This window comes from Ambystoma mexicanum, chromosome 9, assembly GCF_040938575.1.
Source record: "Ambystoma mexicanum isolate Mex_15411 chromosome 9, UKY_AmexF1_1, whole genome shotgun sequence".
NCBI lineage: Eukaryota > Metazoa > Chordata > Amphibia > Caudata > Ambystomatidae > Ambystoma > Ambystoma mexicanum.
The window spans coordinates 612,416,459-612,431,492 of NC_090931.1; the positions used below are offsets into that span (position 1 = coordinate 612,416,459).

General features: G+C 51.9%; 1 protein-coding gene across 1 annotated transcript in view; it reads left to right on the forward strand.

Annotated features, from left to right (window-relative positions):
• Positions 1-939: 939 nt before the first annotated feature.
• The window catches only part of ABHD15 (abhydrolase domain containing 15), a 60,421-nt gene continuing 46,326 nt past the window's right edge, over positions 940-15,034 (forward strand). The window contains exon 1 of the mRNA XM_069613938.1: positions 940-1,811. Within this exon, the coding sequence (XP_069470039.1) occupies positions 940-1,811 (872 nt within the window). The remainder of the gene's footprint in view (positions 1,812-15,034) is intronic.

The following is a 15,034-nucleotide window of genomic DNA, read 5'->3' on the forward strand; positions in this document are numbered from 1 at the left end:
ATTCCTTCAGGATCGGGGCAGAAGCGTTACACTGGCATGGGTCGGAAGGTTTGATCCAGGGTTGATTATTGCTAGGGAGGAGGTGGTCACCAGACGTCATGGGATAAAGGCCGGCAGGCAAGGTCGCAATGAGGCTCATTAGAATTTTGGCTGTGTGGGGAAAAAGTGGTAATTCCATTACTGCCACTTTTCCTGCACCGCCAAACTACAAGTTTGCTGGTGGAGTGACCCGATTTACCTCCAGCAAAGAGCTGGGGGCAAGTCAGGCACCCCACCAGCAAAAAACGGCCCGTGTTACTGGCACCAGTATTACTGATTTGCTTCATTGGGGTTCTGGTGAGATGACGCATTTAACGTCTGCTGAAAATGTTTATTTAATGGGACCTAAAGTGTGGCAGAAATAACCTGTTAGGTTTTGTCAATAAAAGCTGCCAAGCTGAACCAAAAGAAAAGGTATCCATTCTCTTTGTAGAGGGCCCTGGCCCCTGTGTGGCCCTTCACAGCGGATAGCGTTCCCCTGCCTCAGTGGATCTCGAAGAGAGCGTTTGTCTGTTTTCTGAGCGTGCTTGATTTTTGCTGACTTGTCAGCCAGAATAGCCGCTCTGTTTTTCACTTGCAATGTAGTTAAACTAAACTCAATAGGAGGCCAGAACAGCAGAGAAAAGTCAAGAGCAAACATCAACCTTGCGAAAGTGTTGTGCAAGGGCCCATTCCGCGCCATTGTTCCGATAGGCCACCTACTCGCAAGCGTGGCTTAAATCCTTTTGGCAGAGAGACAGTTAAACCTCTCTAAGCCCTGCGTCCAACAGTCAGATACTGGAGCCCTTGAACAAACACATTATTTGCTAAGTAAAGGAGAAAGAAACCAATTGTGTTGATGAAACGTGCGCGGTTGAGGGGACAGTGCTGGTCGTGCCAAGCCCGGAGAAGGCACCGGCAATGCCAGAATGGAGCCAGGAAGCCCGGCGCCTGATCTTAATTCTTCCAGGATGGCTGGCAAAGCTCTTCTGGGTTGGGAAAAGCTTTCTTGGGGGGTTGATCTGCTCAAACAAGGAGAAAGAAGAGCCCAGCAGCCTAGAGGGAGAGGATGGGGACGTTTTCATCTACGAGAACGACAGCTTCCCGTGCGGGTGCCGGCTGATCTGCAAGCCCTCTGCGTTGGCCAACTGCCTGTTGAAAGTTCTGCGCAGGTTTTCTGACCCTGACGGGGAGAGCTGGCTCTGGCGGAAATGGGCCCACATACAAACCATCTACCACCATCTTCTCCCGGCGGACCGGGAGTTGGAATTTGCCAGAGACCACTTGCAGATGCCGGACGGTGGGATTGTGGCATTGGATTGGGTGGTGGGACCCTGGACCACTCTGAAAAACCGGAGGGCGACCAATAGCTTCAGTTCCCCGCCAGTGCTCCTCGTCATCCCCAATGCCTTTGGGAAAATGACCCGGAATGTTCAGGATTTTTGCTTGCAATCCTTAGACCAGGGGTTCTACCCAGTGATTTTTAACAGGAGAGGGCAGAATGGCTGCCCGCTGACAACTGTGAAACTCCAGCAGCATGGGGACCCGGCGGATCTGACAGAGGTGGTTACCTACATTCGTTACAAGCACCCCGGTTCAACCCTTTTTGCAATGGCCGAAGGCCTAGGGTCAGGCCTGCTCCTCTCCTACCTCGGAGAGTGCGGCTCCTCTAGTTACCTGACAGCCGCTGTATGCATTTCGCCCGTGCTCAGATGCCAAGAGTGGTTCGAGGCTGGCCTGCCCTGGCTGTACAACTGGATCCTACTCCTGCACCAAAAAATGAGCCTTTCAAGGTATGCGCATGGGGCGATGAGCCTGGGTATGCAATGGGTGCGTGAGAGGTGTATGCCTTACACAAGAATAAATGGAGGTCTGAGCTGGAACGTGTTATAGGGCCGCGTGGCGGTTGCATGACTGGTGCATCCCAAATGATCCCCCACCCCAGGATATACCACTGCCACGCAGTGCCAAACCTCACATGCACTGATGGGAGATCACCTTGGTTCTCAGATGGAAGTTTCAACATGAATGTGATTAAGGCTACACTGACATGTCTACTGAAGGGGCTTAGCATGTGCCATCCCTTTGTGTATCAAAGTAGGCCTTCATATCCATGTGTGTTTGACCTGATCATAGTTGGATTGGTGGTGGTTCAAACCATTGACTGTACTTCAATCCATTGCTTGGCTCAGAGATGGGGGTCAGACCTATAAGGGAGAGGGGGGGGGGAGAAGGGGATTGGGGCAAGGAGGGATGTGCATGGTACACATTATACAAGGTTCCCAAGAAGGGACCAAATAAGTAATTTCCTAATATATCTATTTGTATTGATCAGTGCATTAATACTGTGCAGCACTTTGTTAATGGGGGCCTGCAGCACAACATTGAGAGTCAATGGACCCTACGAGTGGCCAAACCTTACACCACAAACTGCTGACGTATAACCATGGCCACTCACTCGAAGTCATGTCCTTCTCCTCTGACAAGTCGTCTGCACTCTGTTCGGGTGACCATCAGCCTGTGCTCTCTGCTTTCTACATTTAACTGTCTCTGCCACTCCATTTCTTCTTAAAGCCCAACATGCAAATTCGAACCTGACTTTATGCACCACCCCTAGGCTGCGTCAGAACTTCCCTTCAAGCTCTTTCTCCGCCCATCCCCGCCTCCGTTGAACTGGCATTTCTCAAGTCCAATTCCACAGGGGAGCAGCGTTTGAGCATAATCACCCCCTGCTCACTCCTTCACTCACTGTCACCCACATCCACAACCAAGGATGGCCCCGCCAACAAACAGCTGTAGGCCAAACCCCACTCCCTTCCTCTCCTTGCTCCCAGTACTGCTCTGGACGCATCCCATCTACTTTCTCCACTCGCATCCCGACAAGATATCCCTGACCCCTCCAGTCAAGGTGTCCTACACACACAGACTCCCCTCTCAGCTATCCCTTACCCCCTCCAGTCAATGCTTCCTTCACACAGACTCCCCTCTCACCTATCCCTGACCCCTCCAGTCAATGCTTCCTACACACACAGACTCCCCTCTCAGCAATCCCTGACCCCTTCAGTCAGTGCGTCCTACACACAGACTCCCCTCTCAGCTATCCCTTACCCCTCCAGTAAATGCGTCCAGCACACAGACTCCCCTCTCAGCTATCCCTGACTATTCCAATCAATGCTTCCCACACACGCACACACCTCTCACCTTCACCTATCCCTCACCCCTCCAGTCAATGCTTCCTACACACCCAGACTCCCCTCTCAGCTATCCCTGACCCCTGCAGTCAATGCTTGCTACACACAGACTCCCCTCCCAGCTATCCCTGACTATTCCAATCAATGCTTCCTACACACACAGACTCTCCTCTCAGCTATCCACGACGCCTCCAGTCAAGGCATCCCACACACACAGACTCCCATCTCAGCTATCCCTGACCGCTCCAGTCAATGCATCCTACACATACACAGACTCCCCTCTCAGCTATCCCTGACCCCTCCAGTCAATGCTTCCTACGCAAACACACACAGACTCCCCTCTCACCTATCCCTGACCCCTCCAGTCAATGCTTCCTACACACACACACACACAGACTCCTCTCTCACCTATCCCTGACCCCTCCAGTCAATGCTTCCTACACACACACACAGACTCCCCTCTCAGCTATCCCTGTCCCCTCCAGGCAATGCTTGCTTCACACACAGACTCCCCTCTCACCTATCCCTGACCCCCTCCAGTCAATGCTTCCTACACACCCAGACGCCCCTCTCAGCTATCCCTTACCCCTCCAGTAAATGCGTCCAGCACACAGACCCCCCTCTCAGCTATCCTTTACCCCTCCAGTAAATGCGTCCGGCACACAGACCCCCCCCCTCTCAGCTATCCCTGACTATTCCAATCAATGCTTCCTACACACACACAGACTCCCCTCTCAGCTATCACTGATCCCTCCATTCAATGCGTCCTACACACACAGACTCCCCTCTCAGCTATCCCTGACCGTTCCAGTCAATGCTTCCTACACACACAGACTCCCCTCTCAGCTATCCACAACCCCTCCAGTCAAGGCATCCCACACACACAGACTCCCCTCTCAGCTATCCCTGACCGCTCCAGTCAATGCTTCCTACACACACACAGACTCCCCTCTCAGCTATCACTGATCCCTCCATTCAATGCGTCCTACACACACAGACTCCCCTCTCAGCTATCCCTGACCGTTCCAGTCAATGCTTCCTACACACACAGACTCCCCTCTCAGCTATCCCTGACCCCTCCAGGCAAAGCTTCCTTCACACCCAGACCCCCCTCTCAGCTATCCCTTACCCCTCCAGTCAATGCTTCCTTCACACCCAGACTCCCCTCTCAGCTATCCCTTACCCCTCCAGTCAGTGTGTCCTACACACAGACCCCCCTCTCAGCTATCCCTTACCCCTCCAGTAAATGCGTCCAGCACACAGACCCCCCTCTCAGCTATCCCTGACTATTCCAATCAATGCTTCCGACACACACAGACTCCCCTCTCAGCTATCCACGACCCCTCCAGTCAAGGCATAACACTAACTAACACACACACACACACACACACACACACACACACACACACACGCACACACCCTCTCAGCTATCCCTGACTGCTCCAGTCAATGCATCCTACACACACAGACTCCCCTCTCACCTATCCCTGACCCCCTCCAGTCAATGCTTCCTACACACACACAGACTCCTCTCTCAGCTATCCCTGACCCCTCCAGTCAAGGCTTCCTACACACACAGACTCCCCTCTCAGCTATCCCTGACCCCTCCAGTCAATGCTTCCTTCACACACAGACTCCCCTCTCACCTATCGCTGACCCCCTCCAGTCAATGCTTCCTACACACACACAGACTCCCCTCTCAGCTATCCCTGACCCCTCCAGTCACTGCTTCCTACACACACAGACTCCCCTCTCACCTATCCCTGACCCCTCCAGTCAATGCTTCCTACACACACAGACTCCCCTCTCAGCTATCCCTGACCCCTCCAGGCAATGCTTCCTTCACACACAGACTCCCCTCTCACCTATCCCTGACCCCCTCCAGTCAATGCTTCCTACACACCCAGACTCCCCTCTCAGCTATCCCTGACCCCTCCAGTCAGTGCTTCCTACATACACAGAACCCCCTCTAAGCTATCCCTTACCCCTCCAGTAAATGCGTCCAGCACACAGACCCCCCCTCTCAGCTATCCCTAACTATTCCAATCAATGCTTCCTACACACACACAGACTCCCCTCTCAGCTATCCACGACCCCTACAGTCAAGGCATCCCACACACACAGACTCCCATCTCAGCTATCCCTGACCGCTCCAGTCAATGCTTCCTACACACACACAGACTCCACTCTCAGCTATCCCTGACTGTTCCAGTCAATGCTTCCTACACACACACAGACTCCCCTCTCAGCTATCCCTGACCCCTCCAGTCAATGCTTCCTACACACAGACTCCCCTCTGAGCTATCCCTGACCCCTCCAGTCAATGCTTCCTACACACACACAGACTCCCCTCTCAGCTATCCCTTTCCCCTCCAGTAAATGCATCCAGCACACAGAGACTCCCCCTCATCTTCCCACTCCCAGCTGAGGATTTGGCCAGCTAACTCTCCTACAAAATTCCTCTGATACGGGGTCCCTGCTCAGGCCTCCACTGTCTTCCTTTACCCTTTATTATCTCCCCTACCTCCCATCCTCACTATTGGACTTTACCGCAACCACCCACGCTGAGCTGGCACCGGTCTTCTAAAACACTGCTGTGCTTCTTTCTTTCACATCACTAGCAGACCAGTAGCTGGCACCCCTCCCTGACAAGCTACTACTTCTCTCCTCAAACGTTCACTTCCCCCTGGTTTCTTCCTATCCCGTTTCAAGCTAGCCACCGTCGTACCCAATCATCTTTTTGCTGAGGACACTCCAATCCTCTCTTCGCCCGTGCTACTCTCTTGCACCACTGTCCATCATTGGATGGTGCTGCATTGTCTTATGCTCAACTCCTCTAAAAGGGAAACTGCTCTTTCTGCCAGCCTCAACTTCCACATCCCAAAACCCCCACCCCCAGAGTCCACCTCCTGAAAAGCTCTAAAAGCTCTCCCAATCGCCCTTTCACTTCACCAAAAACACTCCTCTCCATCCTGGACCTCAGGAGGCTGGATCAGTGCTCCAGCTTCCCCATGGGGTTCCTTTGCTTTAATGAAGAAGACACTGAACTCTGCTACCGCAGGGTTGTCCAACTCCAGGCCTCAAGAGCCAGACCATATCGGATTTTCAGGACACCACTCATTAATATTCATGAGGTCAATCTGCATACAATGATTCTAAATGTATGTACATTTCTTCTCATGAATATTAATTGGGGATATCCTGAAAACCTGTCAGGATTCCAGCCCTGGAGGGCTGGAGTTGGACAACCCTGCTCTAAAACCTTGCACAAGGTTCCACCTCAGGGGACTTACTTCATGCAGGGTGGCTATCCTTGAAAAAAGATCCCTATTCAAATTCAGTGTCCTTGTGTCCAAATGAATTCATTCACTACCCCGTGCCCCAAACTGACAGGATGTATTTCTCCTGATACTCATCCCTTATTTCCTAGGTTTCCTCGTCCACCCTTCGCCCCATTGGCTCGCCTTCTCCGGAACTCCCCGCTTCCTGAAATTAAGGCATTCGAACAGCGACTGATTAAATGAACCACCTTTCACAGGAGGTAGCCACAGACTCTTACAGAGCTGCCATTCCCCCTGCCCCCAATGATCCATCACCATTGTCAGCTATGTCGTGCATATTTGTAAATATAGCCATTCGTGTAGCTGTATTTAAAGTCTCTCTCGAGGGACCACGCGGGAGGGCGGCGTCTGCCCACTTTTTTGATAGGGTGAACTGTGTCCCCCTTGTGTTTTTAAGGAATAAAAAAAACATGCCCTTTACAGTAGTGAGTACCTGCTGTATGTACTGGGACTCGAACCCAGTCCGTGGTTGAAAGGCGCGCGGCTTAGCTATAGGAGGACCTAATCAAGTCTGTACTAAAGCACTGTCAAATGTCTGCTAGGTTTACTTCACGTGACGTCACTTCGCAATGCGTGCGTTACCGGCGTCCCCTCACTTTTGCATTTAGGACTCCAACGACTATTTGTTAGTACTTTGTAAAGCACCAGCATTTTTGATTTATTTAACATTTATAAAGCGCTCACACAGCCCGGCGCTGTTACAGGAATTGTTTGTTTTTCTTAGTTGCGTAATTGTGTTTTTTTTTGTCTTAGTTACATATTTATAATGCGCTTAAAACCCAGAGGTTTCTAAGCGCGGACTCGGGGATCGAACCTGTTGTTGCTTCGTGTCGTTTTGCCTCCAAGACACGCACGCTGCCGCTGAGCTATCCTCCTGGGACATTGTGACAGATTCAGCCATCCACACGCCCTTGTATACAGTGCAACCGATGCAAAAGTGTTAAAGTGTGTGTGGTTAGCATAGAGGTAGGCGCACTGTAATCCCAAAGCCAAAACACTAGCGGGCACTCCACGTTTTAGGTAACTAACTGTGCCTTCTTTTAAGTGCCCACACGTGACACTGAATCACAAAGTTCACACCTCCTTCAAACTTCACATAGCCGTCTCTAGTCCATCTACACGACGTCTGCTTTTTTTTTACACACAAAAGAGTGTTTTTTGTGGAACGGTAACTTTTCTCCACCTCACATAATACGTTGCACGGCCTTGTCGCAACGCGTACACGCAGATGAATAGAAGTCCCCGTTTGGGCGCGTATAGCAGCAACACGCAGAAGAGAACTTTCGAGAGTTCTGGAGTTGCTTCCTGAGTTGAAGATGAACATGTGCGGGCTTTTAGACTCGCATCACTTTGCAATCCGGTAGTCTCGGCTGTTCATTTGTTATGATAACACAAGTATCACAGAGGTCTGCCATGCACCAGGGTATAAAATGGCGTGGCGCGCAGAGCATCACGCAGCTCTCCCTATGGGTGGAGGTGGGTGAGGCACGTGTACAGTCGGCTGTCCGCATTACTGGCATACATGGGTTTACGAATGTTCATACAGCAATTCCTTTACACCTAGGTTGCTATCGGGACACAGAAACGCAGCCTTCACTATTAAGGGGATTCCATCTATGGGGGAATACACACAGTACATATAGATTGTTGAAGGCGTGGGTATATGCAGAGATATTTGCGCTGCGTGCACACGTATGTTCAAAATTCAGGACTCAGCCTTTCAGCTGAATGAATACAACTCAGTTGAGTGATAATACACATGGTATGCACTGTCCTGTGAACGGGCAAAGCGGTGGCATAAAGCACTTTAAAAAAACAAGATACCAACTGTGAAGGGAGCAGTGGGCATGAGCTGCATAGTGCTGTGGAATTACACCCTGTGCAGGTAAGTGTTGCTGGACCCAACCAACCCATCCCTGCCCTACCACTCCTTGGAAGTATCAATGCAGGAAACCAGGTAACGTGGAAAATATTAGGCTGTAAACTTTATTACACAAACCTAAATGTGATGGGTGCGCCCGTGCCTCGGGCCACCTTGTACTCACACACGCATGCATGCACACTGGAAGTAACGACACACACGTCTATGCTTTCCAAGGTCCCGGCGGCATCTGCCGTACGGACCGTCTTTATTGGTACCGCGCATGTGCGGCCCGAAACAAGGCTCGCGCATGCGCGCCTTCTAACTAAAGACGTCACAGCCCTTTTTTCTTTAAACAGAAACAACTTTTGTAAAGACATTAAACATGGTAACTGTAAACGGACCCAACGGGGGTCGCGGACCTGACTCGGATGTCTGCTCAGTCTCCTGAGTCCAGGATGTATTCCTTGAGACGAACCGGCAGTCTGCGATCATGTCGCATGGGATACCTGCTGCTGCTCCGTGTGGTCGACACGGGACTATCAGTTTGTGGCGACATGTCCATTGGCAAGTTCACAGCCGGTTTCTCAGCCACTGCTTCGGGCCGGGAAACTTCTTCCGGTTCCTCTTCCGGACTTTGGACATCTACCTTTTTGAAGAAGGATCGGTTGCGTTTGACGTTCCCTCTCTCGTTGGCCGCTGTGACCATGGTCCCCTTGACATGGGTAACTGTCCACGGATGTGGTTCGTACGGGAGCGACAGCTTCCCTTCAGGTCGATGATTACGCACGAGCACTGAGTCTCCCACTGCAACCTCTTTGGCTTGTGCACCTCTCCTCGCACTCTCTTTCACATTGCGTGCCACTCTTTCCTCACAGACTTTGTCGTTGTCGATAACCCCAGGCTCCCGGCCCTCAATTTCTGGGATCAAACCTCTCGGGCAGCGTCCAAACAAGGCCTCGGCCGGGGCAACTCCGGTCGACTGGTAAGGCGTGGTTCGATATTCCCGCAGGAACTCTACCAGTTTCTTTTTCAGGTCACCCCCTCCATTTGCCGATATTCTGAATACTTTAAGGGTTCTCATGAGTCCTTCAGCCTCTCCATTCGCTCGAGGCCAGAGGGGCGAAACTTTCCAGTGGTGGATCCCTTTCTCTCTCAGGTACTGCGCAAACTGGCTCCCCGTTAACGGCGGCCCATTGTCGGAGCACAGGATTTCGGGAAACCCAAGAGTCGCAAACATTTTGTCCAGGTCCATGATGGTGTGATCGCTCGCCGTTGACTCCACTACCTCCACTTCAGGATATCTCGACCACTGATCGACCCAAAGTCAGCATGGACTGTGCCCCACGGGCTCTCACTCCTTTCCATGGAGCTGATGGGTGGAGCTCTCTCTATGGGACTTGCTGCTTGGCACGGCAAGCACTTCCTCACGTGTGATTCCACTAGGCTTTCCAGATCCGGGAACCATACTTTGGGCCTCAGCCGCCCCTTCGTCTTTGCGACCCATTGATTTCCTGTGTGTGCCAATTCCAGGACACGAGCCCTCAGTGTCCGCGCAATTAGAATCTGCCGTCTCCGCAGCAGTAGGCCATAATCCGATATTGAGAGTTCATCCCTTACTCTCCAGAGGGCTTGAAGATCTTTTTGGGCCCTGACCACCCCGCCTGGTGTTGTTCTGGAGCACCTCTTTCCAGTCCGCACTCCTTATGACAGCCTTAATAATCTTGAACACTTTGTCCGTTGACGATTCTTCGGCCACCACTACCCTGGACAGTGCCACTGGCATCGCACTCTCCACAATGCTGTGAACAAACACTTGGCATTCCACCAGTTCACTGGGTCCCTGCCCTCACTCGTAGTTTGGGTGACGGGACAGGTAATCTGCTGGATTGTTCGTTCCTGGCTGGTACACAAGCTTGACCCCATACTCAATGAGCGCGAGCATCCAGCGCTCAATCCGCGGGGGAGGCTTTGACGACACACCCGCTAGGATGGGCAGAAGTGGCGTATGGTCTGCCACGACTGTCACAGGTTTTCCAAGGATATACAGACGAAAATGTCGGCAGCCCCACAGAATAGCCAACGCCTCCCTCTCAATCTGCGAGTAACATTTTTCAGTGTCGGTAAGAGCCTTACTCGCATATGCGATGGGGCGCATGTCACCTCTGGCGTCGGCTTGCATAAGCACTGCGCCCAGTCCCACCGGGCTGGCATCAACAACAATCTCGGACTCTGCAGTGGGGTCAAAATAAGCCATCGTGTCCCGATCCGAAAGGGCCCTCTTGATCTCTTGGAAGGCCTCCTGTTCTCTCCTGTCCCACACCCATGTGGCCTCATTCTTTGTCAGAGCTCTGAGAGGCTCAGACAGGGACACCAGACTTCTAATGAACCGCCCACAGTAGTTAACCATCCCCAGGAAGCCTCGTACTTCCGTGGGGGATTGGGGCGCTGCAGCCTCACAGATGTCCTTGATTTTCTCCGGGTCTGGCGAAACACCATTGGCGTGGAAGATGAAGCCAAAAAACACAATACGATCCTTGAAAAATTCACACTTTTCTCGATGTAAGGTAAGGCCCAGTTCCCTCAACCTTTGCAAAGTGGATTTTAATCTTTTCAAATGCTTAGCCTGGGACTCAGCAAAAACCAGAATGTCATCACTCATATTGAGCACCCCTTTGAGGCCAGCCAGCGCTCCCCTAATGGCATTTTGAAAGACTTCCGCTGCAGACGAGATGCCAAAACTTAGGTGTTTAAATTGATAGAGGCCTTCATGTGTGGTAAACGTCGTAATGTATCTCGAGTCTGGGTGGAGCTCTAGCTGGTGATACCCCAACCTCAGATCCAACTTGGAGAACACTTTGGCCCCCTGCAGTTCTCCCACAATGTCATCGAGCGTAGGTGTTATATGCCTTTCCCGTTTAATGGCCGCGTTCGGGAGACGCATGTCCATGCAGATGCAGACGGCGCCTGGCTGTTTTGGTTTTGGCGCCACTACAATGGATGATACCCAGGGCGTCAGCCCTTCCACCCTTTCGTTGATGTCCAACTCGACTAGTAGCTGTAATTCCTTCTCATGATCCACAGGAGCCATTTTGGGCCCAATTTCGAAGGTGGGCCAGAAGTGTCAAATTCCTGTATTTGTAGCAACGAGCCATGTTGCCTACGGACCACCGTTGGTGCCGCAGATGCTTCTCCATCGCTGTCCGTCATCTTCACAGGTCGCACAGGCACCTCAGTCTGATGGCAGAGGCCGCAAACCTGACTTAGACAGATGTTGAAGTACCTGGATGCATGAGCTGTGGCCCTGTGGTGCTGCGGTGATGATCCCTTCCAACACCTGGTTGGCAATCAGCCCCTGGTTGATCCTCCTGGCACCCTGCCACGAAGAACCTGTGGTGTCAGGTCAGACTGCAGTCCTCATAGGCTGGAAGACTGCAAAAAGTTCCAAAAATTGAGGTGATGCTATCCCTCAGAACGTGGGCAGCGCACGAGCACCCTCGCGGGCCGCTACTGCCTCACGCGCCGAAAATAACATGGCCGGCATCGCTTGCATCAGGTCCGGGATGCATACTGAAGAAAATGCTCATGGTTGACACGCTCGCGCGTGTCGAACGCTTCCTCCGTTGCCTCTCGCCTCGTCGCCAATGTGATGGGCGCACCCGTGCCTCGGGCCGCCTTGTACTCACACACGCATGCATGCATGCACACTGGAAGTAACAACACACAAGTCTATGCTTTCCAAGGTCCCGGCGGCATCTGCCACACGGACCGTCTTTATTGGTACCGCGCATGCGTGCCTTCTAACTAAAGACGTCACACTAAACATGGTACATAAGCAAACAAAAAATACAATTGTTTTGGGGGATCAGGCGAGCGGGGGCCCTGCTCCACCGTAGGGCCAACTCGAGGCTGATCCCTTCCACCCTTTCAGTAGCTTCCAACGAACCATTACCCAGCGTCCCTGCGGTGCTCTTCCTTTTATGGTATTAATTTTACCTTTTATTTTGGAACATTGCCCGGCCCAGTGTCCCTGCTGTGCTCTTCTTATTTACTGTACCCAGCCTTCCTGCTGTGCTGCTCATTTTATGGTATTAATTTTACATTTCATTTTGGGACATTGCCCTTCCTAGTGTTCCTGCTGTTCTGTTCCCTTTATGGTATTCATTTAAATTTTATTTCGGGACATTGCCCTGCTAAGTGTCCCTGCTGTGCTCCTCTTCTTTCCCCAGCCAGTGTTCCTGCTGTGCTGTTCCTTTTATAGTATTAAGTTACCTTTTATTTTGGGACATTGCCCTGCTAAGCGTCCCTGCTGTGCTCTTATTTACCAAACCCAGCGTTCCTGCTGTGCAGATCTTTTTATGGTATTCATTTTCATTTTCTATTTACTTTGTATTTTATTTTTGGGCCCAATGCCTTGCACCTTTATATGTGCCAGGTTCAGCGTTCCTGCTGTGCTCATTATTTTCCCCTCTTTGTCGCCCTGTTTGTATAATTGCCCTTGTTGTTAACATTTTCTGACATTTAAACGGGTGGGATGGTGGGTTTCTTGCTGTGCAGTGCTTGTGGTTGCTGCTTCGGTGCTGGTGAGCAAGGAATTGCGAGCAGTCTCACAAACCTTCTCTACTTTCGCACCCCTTGGCCTTCCCTGGCCCCGAGACCGCCCCCCCCCACACTCCCTCCCCCCCCCCAGTATTGGCAGACCTTTGGTCTTGCCGCCCGGACTTTGTTCTGTGGTAGCAGGTACTTGTCCCCTGCGCAAGCGGCAGCCGGGGCGTCAGAGAGTCTGGGGCCCCATTATTCCGGAGCAAGCCCTCTCCCTGCACACCCCTGTGTGAGGGGAAATGGGCATCTGGCAGCCACTCCGCCACTCCTCCTTTCACCGATTTGTCATTGGGGGGGGATGAGGCAGTTACCTCGGCACATGCCACCGCCCTGCTTTTGTCCCTGGGCCTTCTGGCTCCGGGGCTCAGGGTAAGAGCTCGAGGAAGGATGGGTAGGACTGTAAAAGAAGCCAGAGTGAGAAACTGGGTGAAGATGGGGAAAAGGCGGAGCAGGCAAGTGGCAGGACAGAGGTCTACTTCTCAAATGGTTGTCAGGAGCCGCCCTCCACCAATTTGTTTGTGCTGGAGCACAGAAACCTCTTTCTTTCATGGCCCTCATCACGGTTTTGGTGGCATTGCACCAGTAAATCCGGCGGGATACCACCAAAATGGTAATACTGTTTCCGCCATTCGGAATGCCAGAATTACTGCATATTCTAAGTGGCAGAAACGCTGGTTAATCCCCATTCCATGGAGTCCCACAGGACTCAATTTTTTTGCTGGTCTTGGCTGGAGGTAAATCAGTGCCCCCCACTGGCAAACTTGTGTTTTGCCAGTGTGGTAAAACTGCCAGAATGACCAGCTCTTTTACCACACCAGCCAATCTGTAATGACTTCTCATGTGGGGGGGGGGGTCTCTCCCAGCTCAGAAATAAGCAGCCGAGATCAAGATATGTCGAATGCTGCAGTTGGTGCCACCAACTGTGGGTGCTTGGGGTGGGGGGTGGGGGGTGGCTGCTCCAGAAGCAACAAAGGGCCTAATTCACAGAAGCTTTTTGTAATGGAAAAACCCCCATTGGAAAACGTTCTGTGAATAAGGGCCTAAATGTCTGCAAACAAAAACCGCTCGTCAAGACCTACATTTAAAGTAATCATGCTTTTATACAGCGCTTCGATCACATGTCTATCTCTTCTAAGTGTTGTAATAAGTGTTATTCGGTGTACCAACCTGCAGAAGAATTAAGAGCCGCGTCTGCGGTGCGCACTGTCGGGGTTAGAACATTTGACTGCAGATTGCACATAGACGCAGGGGGAAGCGTTTAGCGCACTGAACTTGTATTTGCGAGGCTACTAGGCGGCGTGTAGCCCTCGACTAAACAGATAATACATTAATAGCCGAATGAAGGCCAAAATTAAAATCTAGAACAGGTGGGGGAACCACGAAATACTGGCGAATGCACTTGGCAGTGTGCCGTCAAACATGGGAGGTTTACATCAGGCGCTGGCAAAAGCACGAAGCAAATGAAAGTCGCGCACATTCACTCTGAGCATATAGTGTGTGGGGGCCGAAACCAGATTCTTTGAACTACAACTCCCGTTACCTCTCACCAGCAAAGTGAACGGCGAGTGATCACGTAGTTGTAGTCCAAAAGATCAGGGGAGCCGCAGAGGTCGCAGACCCCTGCCATGTGGCCATTTGGAGCACGTGCCAGTGACACCCAAAACTTGGAGCCACTCGAGATGGCTCGAAAACGAAAAGCGATACAAACAAGAACTCTCTCGCCAACCAGGTGTGCACTGACTGAGCCAGGCGCCAAGGAGGGAAAGCAACACATCCGATGTTAACTTTGGGCTGACGGCAAAACTGTGGAGGGAAAGCAGCTCGCAAAGGTGCATGGCCTTCACTGGAGCTCACACGCGGGTAGCCAGAGCGCCATGCCCGGGTAAAGCACACGGGGATCACGGGGGCGACGGCAGTGCGGGCACTGTGCGGCTCTGCATGCCTGGCACCTTACCTTAATTCTGCCCAGGACCCGCCCCCCCACCCAATGAAACAGCACTTTAAGGCGTGTTTAAAAGAAT